The sequence below is a fragment of the Acanthochromis polyacanthus genome, chromosome 13 (assembly GCF_021347895.1).
Source record: "Acanthochromis polyacanthus isolate Apoly-LR-REF ecotype Palm Island chromosome 13, KAUST_Apoly_ChrSc, whole genome shotgun sequence".
In the NCBI taxonomy this organism is placed as follows: Eukaryota; Metazoa; Chordata; class Actinopteri; family Pomacentridae; genus Acanthochromis; species Acanthochromis polyacanthus.
In genome coordinates, this window is record NC_067125.1 from 23,427,886 (window position 1) to 23,441,042 (window position 13,157).

The following is a 13,157-nucleotide window of genomic DNA, read 5'->3' on the forward strand; positions in this document are numbered from 1 at the left end:
TCGGATAGTATACAGATGATTTCAGGTGTGTAATGTCCCTTCTCTTGAGAAACTCAGCAAACTCAGTGGAGACAAACTGAGGTCCGTTATCACTGACCAGCTCTTTTGGATTCCCCTCTCGAGAGAAAACAGTGGACAGGAACTGGATCATAGTAGCGGTGTCAGCACGGGGAGCGAAAGCCACTTCAGGCCACTTGCTATGGTAATCCACAAGTGTTATAGCAAACCGACAGTCAGCAGGTGCTATCTCAAACGGGCCCACAATGTCCACTGAAACCTTCTCCCAGGCAGCGGCTGGCAGGGGCACAGGATGAAGCGGGGCATCATGGGTCACTGTTGTTTTATCGTTCAGACGGCAAGTCGTACAGTTTTTAACAAATGTCTCTATTTGTGAGTCCATCTTGTACCACCAATATAGTTCTCTGAGGCGTTGTTTAGTCTTAAAAATGCCTTGGTGTGTCTCATGAGCGATATCAATGAGCCTTGTCTGCATAGACTCAGGTACGAGTAAACGATGAGTACCTCTGATGACACAGTCCTCTATGACCACAAGCTCATGTCTAATCAGGAAGTAGGGCTGTAATTCAGGATCAACCGCTTTCTTCTTTGACGGCCAGCCCCTTTTTATCTGTGCACACAGCTTTTTTAGCACCGGGCAGTCATGGCAGGCGGACTCAAACTCATCCTCAGAAACAGTGCTTAGATCGGCGAGAATGGTTGCAACAGACTCCACATTTTCAGCATATGCAGGATCTGTCTCTGGCAGTGGAAGTCTTGATAGACAGTCAGCAACATTGTTCAATGAACCTTTTCTATATTCAACATTGTAGTCAAACTCCATCAGGCGCGCAGACCACCTGGCTATCCGTAGGCCAGCACGGTTGTTTCCTTTGGTCGTGAGGAGTGTTGTTAGCGCTTGATCAGTGCGCAAAAGGAATTTTCTTCCCCAGAGCCATGTTCGCCATTTTTCGACAGACCAAACGCATGCTAGCGCTTCCTTTTCGACAATGGAATACTTCCTCTCTGCGTCCGACAGACTGCGGGAGGCAAAAGCCACAGTACGTTCTTCACCATTGTTGTCCATTTGAGTAAGGACGGCCCCAAGCCCATAGTCTGAAGCATCAGTAGAAACTATGGTAGGCCTGGCAGGGTCAAATAGCGCCAGTGCAGGGCTGTTGACAATCAGCTGTCTGACTTGGTCAAAACTCACTTGACGTTCATCGTTCCATTGAAATGTACTGTTCTTTCGCAATAAAACTCTCAGGGGCTCCACAACATCAGCATAGTTGGGCACAAATTTATTGTACCAGGTTGTCAGCCCTAGGAATGAGCGCAGTGCAGCAAGGTCAGTAGGAGGCGGAGCATTCAGGATTGCAGCTACGTGAGAGTCATCTGGCAGCAGACCGTCTGAGCCGACCTTGCAGCCAAGAAAACTCAGAGTAGTTTGACGAAACTTGCATTTGTCCATGTTCAACCTCAGGCCTGCGTTGTTTATTTTACGTAACACAGCCTTCAGATTTACCTCGTGCGCCGCTTCAGAAGTTCCATAGACAATGACATCGTCAAGGTAGCACTGAACACCTTCCAGTCCACTGAGGATCGTTGACATCATCTTTTGAAAGGCGGCAGGGGCGGAGCTAAGTCCGTATGGAACTCTGCAATATCGGTACAGGCCTTCGTGTGTAATAAAAGCTGTTAGCCCTCTGCTATCTTCATGCAGCTTTAGTTGGTGATATGCAGATTTGAGGTCTAGAGTGGAGAACATGACAGCTCCACGCAGCTCAGACATTATGTCCTCAATCAACGGCAGAGGATGGCCATCTATAATGACAGCTTTGTTAGGTTCCCTCAAGTCCACGCACATACGAATGTCACCGGTCTTTCTCTGGGTGACCACAATTGGGGATACCCACTCAGATGCGTCAATCCTCTCAATAATTCCATTTTCTTCCAGGTTCTTTAGTTCATTTGATACAGCATCACGCACTGAGAGAGGTAAGCGGCGGAGCTTTTGTTGCACAGGCTTGACTTCAGGTCGCACTTTTACTTTGTGAACAAAGTCTTTTGCGCATCCAAACGCAACTGGAGCTTTCACTGTTTGTTTGGGTGAGGCTTCGGTTTGGTGAAGGGTTGTACTGACTGTAGAGATGTCAGATAGCAACTGTCCTCCTTTTATCTCTAACTCAAGAGCAGCAAAAAGGTCCATACCGAGTATTGCTGTTCCCGTTTTGACTATGTAAAAGTCAGTAGTAGCACACTTGTTATGGTAAGTAATTGTAGCTTTAAGACACCCTAACACATTCAGTTTATCCTTAGAATATGTAACCAGTTGCACTTTGGGTTCATTTAGCTTACTCAAACTAAAGTGTTTACGGTACACATCACTAGGCAGTATAGACACACCTGACCCTGTATCAACAAGCATCTCAATATCACAGGCCTGAGCAGTAGGTGCAGTAATAGTAGCAGTACACATTAGCTTAGAAATGTCAATACCACTGTTCACAGCCAAGACAGTTATTTCAGGCACGATCACATCATCACTCTTATTGGACACTTCATTTACAGGCTTAGCAGAGGATTTACAAACTCGAGAATAATGCCCTATTTTTCCACACATTTTACATTTACAGTCTTTAGCAGGACAAGATTTATCATTTGCAAGATGGTTTTCTGACCCGCAACGGTAGCATGTATTGCTTTTTCCATCCATCTTTGGCTTACTCCGCTTTGTTTTGAAATTGCTCTTTTTCCTCACGTGCACCGCGGCAACATCTTTTGAAGTGTCGGTATCAGCAATGGCTTTTGCATTGGCTATGGCAGATTCAATGCGCTGAGCTATATCCAGTGTCTTTACTAGAGTCAGATTTTCCTCCATTAGCAGTCTTTCACGTATTCGAGGATTGTTAGTCTTTTCTACAATCTGGTCGCGCAGCATCTCATTCTCCATGTTGCCAAATCCACAATGTTTAACGAGCTCACGTAATGCTGCAACATAGTGATCTGTAGACTCACCCACCGCTTGTGCTCGCTGGCGAAAACGGTACCTCTCGGCAACAACATTCACTTTTGGAGAAAAGTATTTTTCCAAAGCACTCACAGTCCCTGTATAGTCATCACTATCGAGTGGCAAAGTGCTGTAGATTCGTTGTCCTTCTGTTCCCAAGCAGTGAATAATCAAGGCTCTCTTCCTCTCGGCGGAAAAGCCATTTCCCCCGATAGCAAGCAAATAGTTGTCGTACAACTTTTTCCACGCTTCAAAAGCGATCTTTGGTTCACCCGGGCACTCCAGGAAAACCGCAGGAGGTTGTAAGGAAAGTAGAGCCATCTCTTCCTCACTACTTGCCTCGTCGCCACTTTGTTGTGTGTGGGTATTAGACATTCACCACACAGTAGAATGGAACAGGCAGGATGTAGCTTTATTCATTAGCATGTGTCTTCACTTCTTCTCTCATGCTCTAGGTCCTATCCTGCTACAGCTTGGGGATAGCGCCCTCTGTAGGACTCTTTTATGAACAGCCTGTAATACTGCAAAGTTATTTCACATGAACACAACACTGATGAAATGCGAAAAAAGTACCCCTGTTTTCGTCCGGGTCGTGTCAAATGGGAGGCAGAATGTACAGTCTGCAAAGCTGGGACTTATGGCTCTGTGGCTAATAAGAAAAGGAAAAAGAAGGGGAAAAAAGGACTGTTGACTTGAGCCATTATTTCTATATATTTTTTTCATTTGCCATTAGACACATTATTTTGAAGAATGGGCTAACTGAACATTGAAGAATAGACTACCTCTCTTTTTTCTTTTTGTTCAATATTTTGGGGCATTATTTCTATTTTTACATAATTGATAATTGGAAGGTTATTTTGAAGAATGGTACTCTACCTCACTTTTCCTAACTAAGGTGTAAGTGTCAGACTTAAGAGAGATGATTATTTCTTATTTTGTTAAACATCTGAATACATGTGTTCCTACACAACTTGAGTCAATAACTATTAAAGACTAGAGCATGCCATATTTGTATGTGACTGATTGTATTGTTTAGGAGAATTTATAAAGCAACTGTCTGTGAGTGTTTTGGGCTATCTTTCTGTATACCCAGGTAAAGTGTTCTTTTCTGGGGAATTCAGAATATCTGTTTAACTGAGTTTGAAGCACAGAAAGCCCCCTGGCCCATGGAAAACCCCTTAAAAATGTGTGTGTGTGTGTGGGGGGGGGGGGGGGGGGGGGGACTGAAAATTTTTCGCGCGTGAGCTGGAAGTGTGTCCTCTTTTCAGAGAAACAGAATATGGTCACCCTATGCTAGGTGGCAGTGCTAACCACAGCTGTGCAGCCCATAAATCAGACAAATAACATGTATTACATAGATATTAACATATCACTTATGAGCTGATGAATAATTCAAACCAGAGTAATGCGTGTAGAGAAGCAGGTTGGAACTAAATTTGATGTAAACATTTTTCACCAGCACTCTTCTGAATGACAAGCAACCAGCTTGGTTGGAAGGTTAATTAGCTTTATTTCATATGTGCTGTACCTCCCTGCAGTAAATACCATGAGAAGAATTCAACGGAAAAACAAGAGGTGTACATTTTGGCACATGTCCATCTGGCTGTAAGGGCTAGGCTGCTGTTACCTGGACCTGCCTTTCAAAAGCTGTCTGAATTATAGCAAGTGTAAGAAGACACATCTTACACTTGTTAAGATGTATTTCACATAAACAACCCAACAGAGAGGAGAAAAAGAATTCCTGGCAAAAAAAAAAAGACTTAAATGCAACACAAAAGCGGATGTACTGACTGTACATGTTCCTGTTTGGAAGTGTTAAAAAACATTCATTTAAAAAGAAACATATTTCTGATAAAATATATAGATAAAAAAATCAATTTGTGTGTGATGTGATTATTTTTGTGCAACACAAAAACTTTGTACTGCACTGTATATGTTTACTTTCTAAAAGAATTTTCTTCTATTTTTTAATTACGATTTTTGTTCATTGCTCATTTTAATATTGAAATTCTAGCTTTTGTGTTTGGTTGGTGATTTTTTTAAAGCTTTTTTGTATTTATTTATTTATAAACCAGTAGACATATAAAGCATACCAGAAACATATGTTATCAGTAGAACACAAATTACAGCTCTAGATCATACACAGCCGTTCCACGTCTGAGAAAACCTCCACTGATAGAAAGACCTGGTCATTCAGTATCTTCAGGTATCAGCTGACCTCATTCTTTGGGAACATAACATTGGTGAACCTGACCAACCCCAGATCATAACCCTAACCCCCACAGACTGGTAGGAACTAGACATGATGAGTTCATTACTTCTTCTGCCCCTCTTCTTACCCTGATGCCCCCATCACTCTGGAACACGGTAAATCTGGGCTCATCAGACCACATGACCTTCCATTGCTCCAGAGTCCAATCTTTATGCTACCTAGCAAACTGAATCCCCTTTTCTGATTAGCCTCACTGATCAGTGGTTTTCTTAGAGCTACAGCTGTTTAGTCCCAATCCTTTGAGTTCCCTTCATGTGGAAATGTTCTTACTTTCATTATTAAACATAGCTGTGAGTTCTACTGTTGATTTCCTACGATCATCTAAGAGTTTGTTCAGACCACATTAGTTCCTTGAAGATGATGGTTCTCCACTATCTTTACAGGTTTTAATAATGTGTTGGACAGTTCTTAACCTGATTTTAGTAGTTTCAGAAATCTCCTTAGTTGTTTTATTTGTTTGATGCAGGCCAATAATTTGACCTTTCTGAGACAGATTAACATCCTTTCCATGGCCACAGGATATGTCTTCCAACATTTAAGAAATGAGAAGCTCCTCACTGCATCAGCTAGGGTTAAATAGGTTGTTGCAGCTGAAACATACAGTATCAATCACTGCAGTAATTATCCAGTGGATAATTACCTGTTTGCTTAGTTAAATCCGGTGTATCTAAGTGTATGCATATGTCACAGGCCAAATTAGAATCCAGGCAGATTTAGAATCCGCCTCGGCAGAATTAGGATTTTGATTTCGCCTAGGCAAAATCAAAATCCTACCATGGCTGTTGTACGGATTTCAATCTTGATATAGCAATAGCCTGCATATTAGAAAGAATAATCCTAACCCTCTAACAGGATTTTGGTATACAGTATATGAAAAAAAACAGAAACTACTTTGACAACATAATTTTTCCCTGTTTATTTTGCCAAGTGTTGAGGACAAAAGTTGACATTACTTCTAAAGTAATTATTTACCTTGTATCTAAAACCAAATTTCAAGGTACATAATGTTAGGGAAAACAAATAATTACATTAACAGAGCTTATCATATTCAAAACCCTTCAAATTTCAATCTAGGCTAGGCGAAATCAAAATTCTAATTCTGCCTAGGCGGATTTAAAATCTTCCTGGATTCTAATTTGGCCTATAACACATACATACTCAGACACTACAGAGACAAGGACGCGATATTTACGAGGCGCATTGAAGCAGCAGAGCGACGTTCCACAGTGTGCTGCGTTCAGGAACGCCCCGTCTGCCTCTGAGAGCCAATAGGATCCAGCGTGGGAACAGGCGTTTAGTGACACTGCTGCGAACTTAGACCTCTTTTCTATTGTGTCATTTGTGCTGAATAACTCCGAGATAATGACTCTGCGTGTGTTAGAAATAATCTTTTTCTTCTACTTCGCCTCTCACATTCCCATCACCTTATTTATTGACCTGCAGGCTCTGCTGCCTGGACATGTGTATCCACAGCCGGTAAGTTCTGTAACTAATAACACTGTCATCTTGCTTCTTCTGTAGCTGTAGTTTGGTTCACAGTGTGGACGTGTGTCCTGCAGCTCAGAGACCTGCTGAGGTGGTATGCAGAGGACTTCAGAGACCCCATGGTGCTGGACCCTCCTCCCTGGTTCAAGTCATTCATTTATTGCGAGGCTCTGCTTCAAACTCCTTTCTTCCCCATAGCAGCTTACGCTTTTCTGAAAGGTCAGTGAACATAACACCTGTTTGATTCTGTAAACCTAGTGTCTACTGTCCGCGGGGGCTTGGTAAAGCTGTGCCAGCTTATGCTCGTCCACAGCTGTGGTTATCTGGATCAAACAGACATAAGGAAATGATCTCTTGTGCAATAATTCTCACGTCTCTACATGTTTTACCTGCTTTGTGCTCTACATTATAACCAAACCAGTAACCTGACTGGCTGAATTAGCTTTAAAGGACCAGTTCAACTTTTCTTCTTTCATAAGGTGATTCTAGAAGGCAAAGTCCTTCTGGAGTCTCCACTCAGCAGCCATCTTGATAATGGCTTTGATCCCTATTTACATACATGACAGAGCTATAATGGCTCAGCTGAACACATTTAAATGTGTAGAATCATTAGACAAATCTCATTAAAAAATAAAAATCTTTAAAAATTTGATGACTTTGCCGTAAAAATATTTTCCCAAACGTTATATTTCTACTGTACCTGCACACAGTTTTAGTACTTTTAGATACTGTGCTTGTCAGTACAACAACATGACTAGCTGGATGTTTCCTGGTTTGGTTTGTTGGGATGTGTGTCACGCAACTGCCATTCTGAATTCTTTAATTGGGGAGTTTCTGCATTATAACGTCTTTGGTTATCATGTGTTTTAAAGATAATAGTCCATGGAATAGTTGTAATACAGATCATATAACTACTAATAAAATCCATCCTTAATTATGCAGTTATAAATGTCATGGCTGATTATACAAAAAACTGCAAACTTGTTTTTGATCACAATTGTTTGGGTACAAGAAACATTGAAGTCTCACAAAACATACACTGTCGTTCATAAGTTTGGGGTCATTCAGATAATTCCATGTTTTCCATGAAAACTCCCACTTTTATCCATGTGCTAACATAACTGCACAAGGGTTTTCTAATCATCAACGAGCCTTTCAACACCATTAGCTAACACAATGTAGCATTAGAACACAGGAGTGATGGTTGCTGGAAATGTTCCTCTGTATCCCTATGGAGATATTCCATTAAAAATCAGCTGTTTCCAGCTACAATCATCATTTATCACATTAACAATGTGTACACTGGATTTATCATTCATTTAATGTTGTCTTTACTGAAAAAAATGCTTTTCATTCAAAATTAGAGACATTTGTAAGTGACCCCACACTTTTGAACTACAGTTCTTTTTCTGTTACCAAAGATAAAGTTCTGTGTATTTGCACCATGTGACTGTGGGTTCAGATAAAAGCAGCTGTAATTGAATAGAAACAGTTTCAAGAAACAGCACACACTCCTGCAGATGGCAGACAATCACTTTTTGGCCCGACATCCAAAAATGTCCTGGAAACCAAACACACACACACATCCTAGTTAATTAATATAATGTGGAACTGGTTATTAGTGGTTAGCATTAGATTAATTTCTCAGCCTGTGTGGTTATGTGACTCTGAAAGACGTGATTTCAAATCTGTGAGAGCATCTACTTGAACTTTGGGTTTGTGAGGTTGAACATGATTTGCTATTCGTATGGGATCTTAAACATGTACATACTTTAACATATTCATTCAAAAAGGCAGTATTACTGCCCAAGCGCTGGACAAAGTCAGTAGAAAACCATCAACCTACACAGTACTCCACCAAGGCTGCTCAGTCGTTGTTTGATTTCCAACGGATGTAATCTGTAAACAACTTGTGGTCTTCAGCGATCAATTTGTAGCAAGATCACAATCATGTGTTCACTTGTCGTCATGGTTACAGTGACGCCGTGCCACTATCTCAATGATACAGAAATCTTTAACAAATCCATGGATCCAGTCTATAAGCTGCATCACTGCCAGAATCGAATCACTTGGTCCTTGTGTCATTTCTGACCTTCACTGAGAATTCCATCCAAATCCGTTAGCCTGTTCATTAGTTATGTTGCTAACAGACAGACCGATGAACAAACCAACGCTGATCATCACATAATTCTGCTGCATTCCTTCGTGGAGTAATAAATCAGACACATGGTTCACTGTGTTTCCTGTTTTGGGTTTTCACTGTCTGCCAAAAGCATTCTGCAGCCTGATGCACCCTCTGCTGATCTCTCATCTTCTAGGTGGCTGTAAATGGATCCGGACTCCTGCCATTATATATTCCACACATGTGGCCACCACACTGATCCCGATCTTAGCCCACATCCTCTTCTACCAGTTCCCTGAGAAACCCCACCCTGGTCCCCAAACCCAGCAGCAGCGCTGGATGCTGGTGTCCATATATGCTCCGTACCTCGTGGTGCCTGTTCTGCTGCTCCTCACCATGCTGCTGTCCTCAACCTACAGCTCACCCTCCAAGCCTGGAAGCAAGTCAGCCAAAGCCAAGAAGAAGAAGTGAAGCATTGCCAGACTACTGATGTCTGAATAAGTCTGATTTTCTACATTTCTGAATGAAGCAGTTGTATGTGACAATTACTTTTATGCGAGATGCTGTACAACTTTATAACTCACTATCAGGGAAAAACTGCCATTGTTCAACCAGAATGAGCACTTTTAATGTTTTCATTTAAATTAAATCCCTGTTTGGTAAATGTGTTTTGTCACTACTGTGGGTTAATGTGCTGACAGACAGAGGAATGAAAATCCATCCATCCATCCATCCATCCATCCATCCATCCATCCATCCATCCATCCATCCATCCATCCATCCATCCATCCATCCATCCATCCATCCCCATTATCCAGTAGAGTGGCCAACACAGAGACAATTATTTACACTCACACACACCCACAATTAGGATGTAAATGTAGGTATAAATATTCCCATATGAATATATACACCCCCATATACTGATATATTACCCGACTGTCTTTGACTTTTCTCATGCAGATAATTTATGTAATAAAATGTGGTAAACCTGAAATGAGGAGACAGAGAGGGTGGTAATGACACAAAACAAAAGTCCTGAGCCAGATTTCAAAGGGGGTGTTACAATTATGCAGTCAGCTTCTTCCACACCACCAGGTTCTCTCAGCTGTCATGAAGTAAACAGCATGGAGGAGAACAGAGAAAGCTGGTCACTCCTCCCTCGGATCTGTTCAGAAGTAGCTGCTGCTTTCAGGGATGGATCTCCACAAATTATCCAGGGATTCTCATCTTCCCCTCTTTTATTTTTTAAGCGCATTGCTGTTCTTTAAAATGTGCTGTGTTAATAACTTGGGACATCTAGGTCAAGTATTTATTCATCCCGATCCGATCTGAGTCATTAAGTATTTATTTAATCTGCCGATCTGATACAGTTTCATTAAAAAATGTACATTTCCGGTGTTGTAGGTTATGTGTAGTACCTGGTTGTTCCATCAGGTGGCGCCTCTAACTGTTTAATATCTTAGCAGTCTGTTGAGGCATCACTCAGACTTACAGGAAGTTCCATGTTGGAGGATTGTAGGGATTAATGTAACAACCAGCCACCATGACATAGACTTTGATCAGGTGTAATTACCTCCAGCCAGAGCTCAGACTTTGAAGAAGGTAGTAGTGATCAGTGTAATGTTCATATAGTGCAGTAGCACATCTTAGGTTTACGCTGAGTCCAGTCAGTTAAAGAAATGCCTTAACTGACCCCATCAAATTCTTTGGTTTTAAACAGAAAAGCTGAGTCCTCAACACAAAAAGTGGCAGTGTGATGTTATTCTCTGCTGGGCATGAAATGACTCCACTGTGTGAATCTCTACGTAGCAGAGCTGTTTACTGTTATAATAATGATTTATTTATGTTCAAATTCTTCCACATTGTACCTTTAAAGTGTCAGCCAATTTAGTATCTCCTTATCCCAAGGAACATTAAGCAACACACCGACTGTTGAACGTGCACTTTAAAGGCACAAATGTGTGTCTCTCCTTTACAACAGGACATAGTTTATTTCATTTTGTGAACCAGAATAGAGAGAAATACGGACCTGTCTTATACGTCTGTCCACTGAGCTAAATTTACTACAGTGACTCTGGTATAAAGTATGGTAATTAAGTATGTCAGGCCTTGTCCTCCATTGGAAGCAGATGTCTTGGATAGCTCTTATCAATTTGTTGCGTGCTGCTGAAAGTCTCAAAGGGTCAGGGTCAAGGCTGCTACATAATCCAGGTAGCACTGGATCAGACACGAGGCTGAAAACTAACTGTCAGGTTTGGTTGCCTTCCTGGTTAGATATATGGTTCTGCTACATTTAAATCCATGTCAGCACCTCCTGGGGTGTTGGTAAGAATACTACCAAAATAATTAACATCTTACAATTATGAACACTACATCAGTTTATGTCCAGGATGGGGTGCTTCCTCAGTATGTATGCATGTAAGGATGGAGGGAATCAAATTTCTCAAACACTTCTGCTGCTAAAACTCAGTGTGTTTCAGTCATTTTGACTGACAACTGCTATGTCATGTGACCCATCCTCTGTTCTGGACACATACATGTGGAACTAATGTGAACTTATCAGACTGCTTGATGTTTCTGCATTTTTTAATTTTTTTTTTGTAAATCACCTTCGGTATGATGTGGTCCAAAACACTGCATTGCTATGAGGGCTTAGACTAAATACTGTCTTTAGCAGTGTCACTGTTGTAGTTTGTGTTTGCTGAATAGGATAGGCCTATCACAAGTCTCTAAAGTCTACTGTAACAGTACATTCTGCAAAAGGACTCGCTCTTCCCACTTGAACTTAAGAGTGTCAGCAGCTCACGGTCCACCACCACTAAAAAGCTCCACTCGCTCCAGTTCTTTTGTTCCCTCTCTTTATCCATGACTAAACAGCTAAGCACAGCAATCATCCATCATAAGTCTTCTAATGGGGCAAACAATCTCTGCCAGGAATGAGTCATTTTGTAGCGAAGAGGATGGACAACAAATGTCTTAATGTTCTGACTTTAATCTGTCCCTGGGTGTGAACTAAACAAAGGAACTTGCTCCGACATGTTCTGAGTGTTAGCAGGGTGGACATTGGAGAAATCACCCCATTCAAGCTCATGAACAAGCACACACTGTACTGAACACCTATCAGGGCTTATTAACACATCAATTTACACATCCTTAGTTAAGTGTGGAGTCTACAGTTGCTAAGAAGCGTGATGAAGGCTAAACTGCCGTCAGGGGCTTTCCCAAGCTGAACAAATGAAAATGTAGGAGGGGGATACACAGAAGACGGTAAATGTGTGCCACAGAACAGAAACAGCACTGTGTGGAACTGCACAGGAGTTAGATTGCATAATTAAAGAGAGGGGCTTTCAAGAAAAAATTACATTCAAAAAAATGTTCAAAATCAAAGCAGTAGATGTGGCTGTGTTCAGACTTTTACATAGTATATATAACGCCTTTAAAACGGCTTTACAAAGGGGAAATTTTTCAACTATTCAGCACCACAGTTAAATGAAATGCAACCATTTCAGTCCCCTTTAATCTTAGGCCAGAACTTTGAAACAATCACAAGGGCTTTGTGTGAGGATCTGCACTTTGGTTCACAATGGAGCCATATATCAGGAATGGAGCAAGATCAAGGTCATGTGCAATCAGTTAAAATTTAGGACACTCTATAAACGATTGGTAACCAGTGAGGAAAGGCCAAAGCAGGTCTGATATGATCTTTTTTCTTTTAGTAAGTTTAAGCTTGAGTGAATTTGTAGCCTCAGATGTGATTTTTTGTTTGGATTAGCTCCAAATATAGTTGTTGTTGTCCAGATGTGGAGATACAAAGGCATGGAGGAGCTCTTCGAGTATAAACTGCTCATGGTTTCTATATATATTTACAGAACACAACAAAGGGCCAGGGCTACATATTTGAATAGTGGTTAGTACTTTCACCTTGCAGTGAGAAGATCTTTGGTTCATGTCCCAGCTTTCCTGGGATCTTTCTGCATGGAATTTGCATGTTCTCCCTGTACATGCATGGGTTTTCTCTGGGTACTCCGGCTTCCTCCCACAGTCCAAAAACATGCTGAGGTTAATTGATTTTTCTAAATTGTCCGTAGTTGTGAATGTGAGTGTGATTGTTTGTCTGCATATGTAGCCCTGTGACAGACTGGCGACCTGTCCAGTTGGGATGGACTCCAGGCCCCACAGACCCTAATGAGGATTAAGCGGTGCAGAGATAATGGATGGATGGAACAAAGGGCTAAGGGTGAAGTTCTGAGGATCACCACAAGTCGCAG

The 13,157-nt window shown here is 41.5% G+C and overlaps 1 protein-coding gene and 1 long non-coding RNA gene across 2 annotated transcripts in view; one reads left to right on the forward strand and one right to left on the reverse strand.

Annotated features, from left to right (window-relative positions):
- Nucleotides 1-5,493, reverse strand: part of LOC127536822 (uncharacterized) — a 123,987-nt gene extending 118,494 nt beyond the window's left edge. The window contains exon 1 of the long non-coding RNA XR_007946021.1: nucleotides 5,193-5,493. This is a non-coding gene — a long non-coding RNA (uncharacterized LOC127536822). The remainder of the gene's footprint in view (nucleotides 1-5,192) is intronic.
- Nucleotides 5,494-6,588: 1,095 nt separating this feature from the next.
- On the forward strand, nucleotides 6,589-9,554 carry tmem97 (transmembrane protein 97). The gene is made up of 3 exons (XM_022201011.2): nucleotides 6,589-6,755; nucleotides 6,839-6,983; nucleotides 9,083-9,554. The coding sequence occupies exons 1-3, from the start codon at nucleotides 6,642-6,644 to the stop codon at nucleotides 9,355-9,357; spliced, it is 534 nt and encodes a 177-aa protein (XP_022056703.1). The 5' UTR covers nucleotides 6,589-6,641; the 3' UTR covers nucleotides 9,358-9,554.
- The last annotated feature ends 3,603 nt before the right edge of the window (nucleotides 9,555-13,157 follow it).